Source organism: Lycium barbarum, chromosome 12 (assembly GCF_019175385.1).
Source record: "Lycium barbarum isolate Lr01 chromosome 12, ASM1917538v2, whole genome shotgun sequence".
Classification (NCBI taxonomy): domain Eukaryota; kingdom Viridiplantae; phylum Streptophyta; class Magnoliopsida; order Solanales; family Solanaceae; genus Lycium; species Lycium barbarum.
In genome coordinates, this window is record NC_083348.1 from 82,447,933 (window position 1) to 82,459,580 (window position 11,648).

General features: G+C 31.7%; 2 protein-coding genes across 2 annotated transcripts; both read left to right on the forward strand.

The window, feature by feature from the left end:
* Positions 1-2,379: 2,379 nt before the first annotated feature.
* LOC132623869 (zingipain-1-like) lies at positions 2,380-4,269 on the forward strand. Its single transcript, XM_060338676.1, has 2 exons — positions 2,380-2,886; positions 3,486-4,269. Exons 1-2 carry the CDS (start codon positions 2,451-2,453, stop codon positions 4,070-4,072), a joined length of 1,023 nt encoding a protein of 340 aa, XP_060194659.1. The 5' UTR covers positions 2,380-2,450; the 3' UTR covers positions 4,073-4,269.
* Positions 4,270-9,268: 4,999 nt separating this feature from the next.
* Positions 9,269-10,167, forward strand: LOC132621891 (uncharacterized). The gene has a single exon (XM_060336362.1). The coding sequence runs from the start codon at positions 9,384-9,386 to the stop codon at positions 9,864-9,866; it is 483 nt and encodes a 160-aa protein (XP_060192345.1). The 5' UTR covers positions 9,269-9,383; the 3' UTR covers positions 9,867-10,167.
* The last annotated feature ends 1,481 nt before the right edge of the window (positions 10,168-11,648 follow it).

Here is an 11,648-nt window from a genome sequence, read left to right on the forward strand (position 1 = left end):
ATCAATCATTGAATTGTTTCAAATGCCTATTAGTGTATTGGCTAATCCAACATGTTTTTTTAGTATAATATGGCTAAAGTCTTTCTTCTATAAATTACTACCTTATTTTAATCTAAATAGCAGCCTTATATTCTCCATTTTTTGAAATCCTGATAATATTTACAAACTATTTTCTTAAACATTTAAAATGTTATATTTGTATATTTTGTAATCCTAATTAAATAACCTAAGTTTGGTCGGTAACCGTAATTAACGGATTCTAAAGGATGCCTAACCCCTTCCCTTTAGGATAATCAAGAACCCTTACCTAGAATCACATTAATTAAGCAGACCAATAACGGAGGTTTAGTTTAACTTTGCCTTAGTTAATATTTAGGTGTCCTAATTCACCTTTAAAATTAATTAGGTGGCGACTCCTTAAAATAAACAAATAGAAATCACCAATATGTTGTACTCCGATTTGACCCGTTTAAAATGGGGTATAACAAATTATATGAGCAGAAGTTGGTTAATTCTCCCTTTCAACATTTTCTTATACATTTTAAAGTGCAAGATGGTTAAGACCCAAAAGAAATTAAAGATACAATGTCTTAGGTTTACAACAATAACTACTAGTAATTAATGTTTATATATCACAGTCTTTTCATATATGAAAATTAAGAAGCAACCATCTTTCATATATACTGCTTAACGAAAAATACTCCCTCTTCTAGAAGCAAAATAACAGCTAAATTTGGTCTCTCAATTCACTTCGCTGGAACTAAATTTGTATAAAGCAAAACGGCAGCTAAGAATGATTTCCATCAAGTTGTAGACTAAGAGACATTAGTGAATCATATATACTCCATAAAATAAAGCATTCAAATCAGCTAGGATAAATAAAGAACTCAAATCAAAGGAACATTGAAACCATTAATTAACCATAAAATGTTACCCACAGTAACGCATTAACCATAAAACGTTACTCACAGTAACGAATTACCCTTTAACACAGTTAACCTTTAACTTTTTTGCCCATTGAATTTTTTGAATAAAATAATGCATAATACGTTAATGTGGAATACGTTTATTCTACTTCTGTAAAAATTTCAAAAGAATAAATTATTTTGGTGAATTGGCTGAAATAATGGCTTACTTTGATAAAAAATTCTTTTAACCAGCGCATGTCACTAATTTGGGAGCGGGTGAAAAATGAAAGAAGCCCTTATAATTTTGGAATTCATCCGTTTGAGAATAGTGAGGAGACAGGGTCATCAGAAATTATCGGTGGAGTTTCTGTCGCAGGCTTTTTCTACAAAGCTGTTTCATTTTAGTGAATATTTCAACCAGATTTTTAGGGAGGGAGGCACTTGCGAAGCTAGTAGTATGAGAAGAAAAAAAAAAGAGGTACTACTGTTTCAACAATTTGGACATAAGAAAAATATTTCTGATCTTAACAAAAAATTAGCAATCACATTTTAAAAACAAATGAAATAATACAAACCTCACTGCTAATTCCTTTTTCAAAATGGAAATTATTTTCTCCTTCATTATTATGAAGAAAAGAAATGCTGATTTTTGCAACGTGAATGTCCATGTCAGAATTTAGAACTTTAGTACCTTGTCTACATTATCATGACTTCCAAGTCAAGGATACTGATCAATCCTTTCCCGATTCGGAGGCAACTTCAATAAGCAGAAGTAAGAAGAGATTTAAGAAAGAGGCATGCTCAAGACTAAAAGTTTGTAACTTCCTTTCTCAAAACTCCGATCCTTTGGGAATAGTCATTGCTCATATATTCTTAAGATGAAGATAAATACACGATTTATCGAAAATAAAATGGGAGTGTTTGGATTAATGACTAAACTCTACTAATTAAGGAACACTATTAAACAATGGAATATGTAACCTAATAATTTGTCATGTACTTAACATAGAGTACTTTTCAAGGGAAAATTGCCATTAAGCTTTTGGGTAAGTTAACAGATAACATTAAACATTTGATGTTTGAGTTAGGAAACAGTTAAGAGGCAATGGGGCATGCCTGAAACAGCAATATTCTTCGATAAAACAAAACAGAATTAGTATATGTAGCATTGATATATTATAACTTTCTTAGGCTAGATTAAATCTTAATATATAACTTGCAAGTTTAGTACTAGCTACTAATCTAATGTAAACTATCGTCAAGGAAGAAAACTTTACTAACTGTGTGAAAGCCTCTTTATTTCTTACTAGTTTTAGTATAACCATACATACATAGCCCACAAAAAGGCTGCAAACAGGAAGGTGGACCCTTATGTTTTAGATCAACATCATAATGGGAACGCGTATCACATATGGTGGAAAAATCTATAGAAAATAATTAACCTTTACTCCTTTATATACCTTGTTCATATGGTGTTAGTTTCATGAACTCTGCTATACCTCATCTCTTATTTTTGTATTAACATAGTTTAAGATTTTAACAATGGCATTGAAATTTTGCAGGTTAAGCCTCGTTACACTTTTGCTAGTGATCGGAATTCTCAGGTTCCGAGCCACTGCCCGTGACTTGCAAGTGTATTCCATGCTCGAAAGACATGAAAAATGGATGAGTCACCATGGGCGCGTATACAAAGATGATGTTGAAAAGGCGGAGCGATTTAAGATATTTAAAGAAAATGTCGACTTTATTGAGTCTTTCAACAATGATGCTACTCATTCTTACCAGCTTGGCCTCAATAAATTTGCAGATCTAACAAACGAAGAGTTCCAATCTATGGTTGGTAGATATAATCAATCTTCCCTTCCAAAGACATCAAATTTGCAGCCATTTAGTTACCAAAGTGAAGTTTCCAGTCCTGATAGTTGCGATTGGAGAGAGCAAGGTGCTGTCACTGCTGTCAAGGATCAGGGTAGATGCGGTAAGTCTTATATCACAGTACGTCCTCTTATTCAATTTATATGCAAGCATTTGATTAAATAACTATTTTAAGAGAGAAATAAAGACAAACTTTTAGGACGAGTGTTATTAATCGTACCATAATAGTTAGTTGGTTATAAAGAGTTGTCATTAAAGGTACAAGTGGAAATTTGAGGTTAATTGTTTTAATATATTGAAAGAAGACATCTTTTTTTTGGAATAAATTACTAAAATAATGTTACGTAAACTGAACAGATAGGGTATTACTTAAGATAAGACAGGACAATAATAGCCAAAGATTTTACTTGTACGGCACAGATCAAATTCGTCTTTCCTTTGAAATTCAAATTGATAAAAATAGAATTGGCTAAAGGAAAGAATATTATAGATAGTTATGCATCATAACAAAATACAGGTTAATAGCGAACGATTAAGTGTTCAGGTTTGGACTTTGGAGCATGAACTAGGTTCCTAGTACTAGCCTATACTTTCCTAACAAACATAATTCCCAATTTATTAATCCATAGTGCATTCTACTACTACTAAATTGATAATTACCACTTACTACTATAATTCTTTTGACTTGAGAAAAAATTGCAGGGTCATGTTGGGCATTTGCAGCAGTAGCAGCAGTTGAAGGACTGAACCAGCTAAAAACTGGAAACTTGGTTTCACTATCCGAACAACAACTTCTTGATTGTGAGGCAACAAATAACAATGGTTGTGGTGGTGGCATCAGGACTGAAGCATTTGAATACATAGCCGAAAAGGGGGGCCTCACAACAGAATCAAATTACCCTTACACTGGAATTCCAGGAACCTGCGATAGCCAAAAGGCAGAATCAACAGTAGTAACAATATCCAGCTACAAAATAGTGGATCAAACTGAATCAGCACTGTTGCAAGCTGTAGCAAATCAGCCTGTCTCTGCAGGTATCACTATTGGGAGTGACGAATTTCGGTTTTACAAAGGTACTGGAATATTTCATGGGGAGTGTGGGGAGAGTTCACATCATGCAGTGACAGTGGTAGGGTACGGAACAACTGAGGATGGTACTAAATATTGGTTGTTGAAGAATTCATGGGGAGAGACTTGGGGTGAAGGAGGATATATGAGAATGGCTAGAGATATTGTGGACGGTGGAGTTTGTGGCCTTGCTACTCGTGCTTCTTTCCCCACTGCTTAATTAAGGCTCATATAGTGAGGCAACAGATTTGAGAAGTCTGTTTTTTATGTAAGTGTTTTACGTGCTTATGTAGTCCTAATTAAGGGTGGTGATTGAGTTTTCCATCGACACTTGTGTTGTTTTAAGTAATCTCTTTAATTATCAAAGAATGTTATTTGTCAAGTATTAAGAACACATGAATATTTTATGCAGTCAAACTCTAAATAGTGCCGTTTGTTTTAATATTTCTTAGCTGTTGTAGCGAAATGTTGTTATAGAGGATGTTTATGACATAAGCCTCTGAATAGTATATTCCAAATGTGACATAAGCTTCTGAATGGTATATTCAAAATTTTGGTATCTTCTTTCCCATCCTCTTAATACAGCTGGACTTACAATGAAAGTTGGGTCGAAAGTCAAGCTTGGAACACCTGGAGTCCTAGAGGACACAAATCTAGTACTTAGTTCGCATGACAATCTTAAAGCCTGTCAAACTAATCTAGTTTGCAACTTCGTAGTGGAAATACACGATTAATTTTGGTAGAAATTCTGCTAGGAAAGTCGATCTATTATGACTCAAAAGCAGTATTGTAAGATACCACTGCGGGATATCAGGGTACGGCCACGTTGTTCGGTTAAGAGAGAATTATATACATGATGTTTCTTCTATGTAATTTTCTAATGTTGAACTTAAAAAGAAGCAAAGTGCTGATGTATACCGAATGATGTGTCATAACTACGCATCAGAAATTTGACCTATTGGTCATTTATAATTTTTGAACAACTCACATGGAAATAGCTTTATTATTTTAATATGATAAATAATAATTTTGTAAGTTTACTTTTATATAGAAGGTACTGTCAATGACTATACGTGAAATTGGCTCATAACTTGGAATACAATAAGTCATACTAATAAATTTCTCCCTAACAATAAAATAGCCAATACAATTAGAGACCGTTTGATTTAGAGGTAAGTTATTATGTAGGAAATAATAGTGTAAAAAGTAATAATATAAGGTTTGTTTATGTGGTAATTAAAAATTAAAAAATTCTGGTATGGTCATTAATAATGAATGCATTTTTATGCGGTAATTAATACTCCATTACATAAGAATCTCAGATATGAATTAATTGCTCTAGAAGGGTATTTTGTCTTTTAATAAGCTAATCCCTACAATAGCAACATAATTAAGTACTTCTATTCCACATTTTATCTCGCATAAATTATTCATAGATTATCACATATTTTAATGTGAATATTATTTAGTTCGCGCCAACCAAATACTGTATTATCTCGTGTAATTAACAACATATTTACATACCTCAACAAAATATTATTTTATCTTATATGCGATTTTGTGCTGAGATTAATTGTTTCTATATCTAAACCAAATGACCCCTTACATTTATTACAGCTTCCACTCTTCCAACCTTTCTTCCTCATATCAGCAACCATAAATGAAAGGAGAAAGAACGCCAATATCCACTACCACACAAAATAAATACCTTTCGATGCCCCCTTTACTTTCATACCCCCAAAACGATTTACCCTTAATACCCATTGTAGCTTTTGTAGGCAATTATCTCTTTTTTATTTTTTATTTCTCTACTTCTTATTTTCTTTTCTTCTTTTATTTTTTCTCCTTTTTTGTTCATTTATTTTTTGCCCAAATCAAACTATATTTTATTTTCTTTTTCACCATAATCTGATTCCATATTTAATTCTAGCTTCTTTCTTTTCGTTTTTTTCTATTTTTTAAATTTCTTTATTTTTTTTCCTTTTTAATTTCATTTATTTCTTTTCTTTTTTATCTCCATAATCTAATTTCATTCACTTTTTTTCTATTTTTATTTATTCTTCTTTTTTAATTTCTGGTGATTTTCATTTACTACTTTTTTCTCCTTTTCTAATTTCAAATTTTCAAAATTATTTTTTTCTTTATTTCCTTTTTTTCATAATCTAACTCTACACACCTTTTGGCTCCTTTATTATATCAATAAAAAGGATAACTGGTATTTTATTTTTTTCATACCTCAAAAAATAATTTATTCTAGCATATAGTATATCAAATCAGTAGCAGTTGAAGTATATTGTTGCAGTATACTTTGATACTCATATAGTATATTTCATATACTATCAGGGTATCATACAGGACTGACGGTTCTTTCAAGAAAAACACTCAGTCTTCTTTGATACCAACTTGGTATATATATCATATAGTGACATAGTATCATAGAGGACTAATACATCCCTTCAATAAAAACACAATATCATATACTAAGACGGTATCATAGAAGATTGATGCATTCCTTCAAAAAATACTACTCAGCGCTCTATGATACACACATAGTATATCATATACTGACAGGTATCATAGAGGACCGACAGTTCATTCCTTCAATAAAAACACTTAGCTCTTTTTGATACCAACCTAATATATATCATATACTGATATGATATCATAGATGGCAGATTCATTTCAACACTACTCAATCCTTCATGATGCCCACATGATATATATCATATACTAACAGGGTATCATAGAGGAATGGTGTATTTCTTCAAGAAAAACACTACTAAGTCTTTTATGATACCCTTATGGGATATATCATCTACTAACAGGGTATCATAGAGGACAGGTTCACTTTTTTAAGAAAAACACCCCACGGTCCTCTATGACTATGATATCCCGATGGTATATATCATATACTGATTCATTCCTTCAAGAAAAACACAACTCCATCTTATATGATACCCACATGGTATATATCACATACTCATAAGGTATCATGGATGAATGACTCACATGATATGTCATATACTGACAAGATATCATAGAGGACCGACTCATTCTTAAAAAAAAAAAAAGATCTTAATCATCTATGATACTCATATGGTATATATCATATACTTATAGGGTATCATAGAGATTGATTCACTCGTTCAAGAAAAACACAGCTCAATCCTCTATGATACCCACTAGTATATATCTTATATTGATAGGGTATCACTGTAATATATTCATTCCTTCAAGAAAAACACAACTCAATCCTCTATGATACTTGTATGGTATATATTATATACTTATAGGGTATCATATAGACTAATTCATTCCTTATCAAATATAAAAAATATTTCTCAGTATGGTATATATCATATACTGACAGAGTATCATAGATGACTGATTTTTCCCTTCAAGAAAATGACAACTCAATCCACTATGATACCCACATGGTATATCATATACTGATTGGGCATTATAGAAGATTGATTCATTCCTTCAAAAGATACTAATCAATCCACTATGATATCCACATGGTATATCATGTACTGACAGGGTATCATACAGGACTGGTAGTTCATAAAGCAATCCTCTATGATGCCAACCTGATGTATATCATATACTGATAGGGTATTATATATGGCAGATTCATTCCAACAGTACTAGTCATTTATGATGCCTACATGGTATATATCATATCTTGACAGAGTATCATCATGGTGGAATGATTTGTTTCTTCAAAAAAACACTTCTCAGTCTTTATGATATCAATCTGATATATATCATATATTGACATGGTATCATAGATGACTAATTCACCTGTTCAAGAAAAAAACAACTCAATTCTCTATGATACCCTCATGGTATATATCATATATTGTAGGGTATCATAGAAGATTGATTCATTCCTTCAAAAAAATACTACCCAGTCCTCTATGATACCCACATGGTATATCATATACTGACAGAGTATCATAGAGAACTGACAATTCATTCCTTCAAGAAAACACTCAGTCCTCTATGATATCATCCTGGTATATATCATATACTAATAGAGTATCATAGATGACAGATTCATCACAATATTACTTAGTCCACTATGATATACGAATAGGGTATCATAGAGAACTAGTTTATTTAAAAAAAAAAAAAAAACACTCATCAATCCTCTATGATACCTACATGGTATATATCATATATTATATACTGACAAGGTATCATAGAGGACTTGTTCAATCCTTCAAGAAAAACACAACTCAATCATCTATGATACCCACAGGGCATATATCATATATTGACAAGGTATCATGGATGACTGAACCACATGATATATCATATACTCGCAAGAATCATAGAGGACTGATTTATTCCTTTAAAAAAAGAGCTCAGTCATCTATGATAACTATATGGTATATATGATATATTGATGGGGTATCATAAACACTGATTCATTCCTCAAAAATAAAAAATAAAAACAAAAGAAAAAAAATCCTCTATAATATTCACATGGTATATATCATATACTGACAAAGTATCATAGAAGACTTGTTCATTCCTTCAAAAACGAGTTCCGCCCTCTATGATACCAACCTGATATACCATAGATGACCTGTTCATTCCTTCAAAAAAAGGCTCAACCTTTTTTGATACCAACCTGGTATCTATCACAAGATATCATAGAGGATTGGTTCATTTTGATTTTAATTTTTATATTATTTTAACAAATTTTACTTGAGAAAAGATTATAGAAAAATAGACGCATATTTTAGCTATAAATTTTCTTTGCATATGCAAAAAAAAAATAAAAAAAATATATGTTTGTTAACTTAGATTTAATAAATAAGCTAGTGACTTTAGTATTTTCCTTAATTACTTCTTGTTGTAGTTAAGTTATTAAATTTTTTACACCTTTATTAGTCTAAAAATAAGTATAGTATTTTTATCTTAAAAAACATAAAAAGAAAAGGACAAAAAAAAAAAGAAGAAGCAGAAGAAGAAAGGAAAGTAACCAAAAAAAGACAAAAAGAAATTAAGAGAAAAAGAAACAAAAAATAAAGAAAACAAAACAAAGAAAACAGAGGTGAGAAAGGAGTCAAGGACCGGTTTCACGCCGCAATTCACGGCTCAGTCCGGGTAAGGGGTGATCAGGTAATATTTAATGCAAAAAAGGTATTGGCAGTAATTAGTTAAGTGGGAGCATAAACAGGTAATAAGTTTAGGTTCTAGGGGTGTTTTGTGCTGTTTCCCCTAAATAAAAAATAGATAAAAGGCATGTCTAAAAATATTAGTAACTAATGAATGGCAAACACGTAAAATTAAGAAAAGAAAGTTAACCATCCAACAAACAAAGAACTTTCTAACTGAGTTCCCTTCTGTTTCACAGAAACTCAGGTGTTTTTCAACAAAACAAACCGTCGAACAACCCGAGAAACAGCTTCAACATTGAAACATCATCGCCTCGACGACCAAACACGCTTTTACAATAATACTGTCAAACAAAACGTCTTCAATTAGCCATTTTTCGGACTATATATATACACGTTGTAATGGCAGGGAATCTCATCGGTGGTGCAGCTTTGGGACAAGCATTCAGAATGTTATCCGAATCAATGATAAAAGTTAGCAAAACTAAAATCTCTTACGATTCCAACTTTCAACGATTAAATTCGACTTTACTGTCAATCAAGCCTGTGCTTGAGGATATAGAGAGACTGAACAAAGCATTGGAAGGAAGAGAATCAGAGGTTGAGATATTCAAGAAGCGGTTACAAGAAGGTGAGAAAATTGTACGTGAAAGCGCGAAAATCAAACGTTACAATGTGTGTAAAAGGTGGTACTATTCTAAGAAATTGGCGGATCTTGAAAAATCTTCAATGAAGTTCTTTGAAGTTCATGGCTTAATGCAAACATTAAGAGACCGGAAACAGATACTTGTTCTCCTCAAAGAAGAAGGAGAGAAATTGGATGAGATTTACAAGATTTTGAAGAATATGAAGCTTGATAAAAGCCGAGTGATCTCTACCAGATAAAGTGAATTCTGAAGAGAGAAATAAAATAACGCCAGAAGATGTTCCAAAGTACACAGTCTTATCTTGCAAGCATTATACCCAAAATAAAAAAAAAAAAAAAAAAGTTTTAAGTATTGATGGTGTGGAATTTAAACCAATCAAGTCACTTAAAAAGTGATTACATGTAACAATGTTTATACAGTCAAACCTCTCTATAATGACAGACTCTTATAGGAAGGCGTTGTTATGTATGTATACTGACATTTGATGTTTAGATTTCATTTTAGTGTTATAAATAAAAGTATGCAAACAATTATTTTTATTTACTTTATATGTTACATATAAACGAAAACAATATATTTGTTAATTTCAAAATCCCATTGACTTTCATATCACATTAATTAAAAAAATGAAAAGACTAATAAATTACTAATAAATCAATAACTAGTTGTACCATACCGATAAAGAATTAAAATCTAAGGAACATATGCATTTGAAATTAGTTGAGAATTTAAATATTTCAAGTTTGACGTAACAATCTTACAATTGTAAGTTATTTCGTAAATTCCAGTCTCTTAATGATAATATTACGCTTGAATTGATGAACAATTTTGTCCAAACTTTCAGTAAAAGGGAATTCAATAGCTTTACCTTGAAGACTGTCTGAGAGCTTAACAATCGACTCTTCTACCTCACCTCAAGTAACAATTGGCTCTAACAATAGCTTTTTATTTTTATACATAATATTATATTTCTTACAAAATATGTTTACACAATATTTAAGTATGACTGTTGTAGAGAGGTAATTTTACAAAAAGTGTACCGTTATTATGAATGTCAATATTGTTATAGGTAGAATGTCGTTACTTCTTAGTTCGTAATAAGTATTTATAAGACAAAACTTAGCTAAGGCATAACTAATTTCTGCCTAATAAGGCATAACTTATGCCTTGTTGCGAACCTTTGTCTTGCAAATTTTTTTTTTTGACTGAGCTGGGGTTCGAATCAAGAACCTCGAGATATTTTCGGCCAGTTTTTTAGGCGAAGGGCAAAATTAAAGACTGGCCCAAATAGGGGCAATCGTGCGAAATGTCCAATTGCATGGTTTCCCTTCAAATGGGTTGGCCTTTAAGTTTTGTCCTTCTAAACTGAATTTATGTCTATCCGGGGCATAAATTCTTGGTTTGAGGATGTGGTACATAAATTGTATCCATGTAGCTATGATGATGCGAAATTATAAACTTATACTCTGCAAAAAAATTATTTGTCTTAAGGGCAAAATTAAAGACTAGCACAAAATAGGGCCAAAACTGCAAATGACCCTTAAGCTTGAAGAAGAAGATCACAAAATCTTAGTCATGCCTGAATGATTAGTCTAGTTGACTGGGCTGATTTGGCATCTGGTCCATGTTTTTGGCTGATGTCGAATCGTATTTAACCAGAAAGTTTGTGTACATTCTAAAGAATGATGAATCTTTCGGTACGAAGCGTTACCATTTCTTAATAGTCCTGTTCGATATGAATTCAAATTAGTCGGGTAAGTAAATTTTAGATATTGAACAGTTGAAAAAAGAGATAGAAGTTTGACATTTTTCTACTATTATAGAAGAGTGGGTTTGGTCGCCAACCCACTCTTCTATAATAGTTAATAGTTATATATAAAAAAAAAAAAAAAAGTGGGGTCCACGTGAACTCGTGAAGAAGTAGGAGACAATAGCAAAAAAAAAAAAAGACATTTAAATAATGATAATAAATTCAGAAAATGGTAAAGGTATGCTTAAAGAAAATTTAAATAAGAGAAAT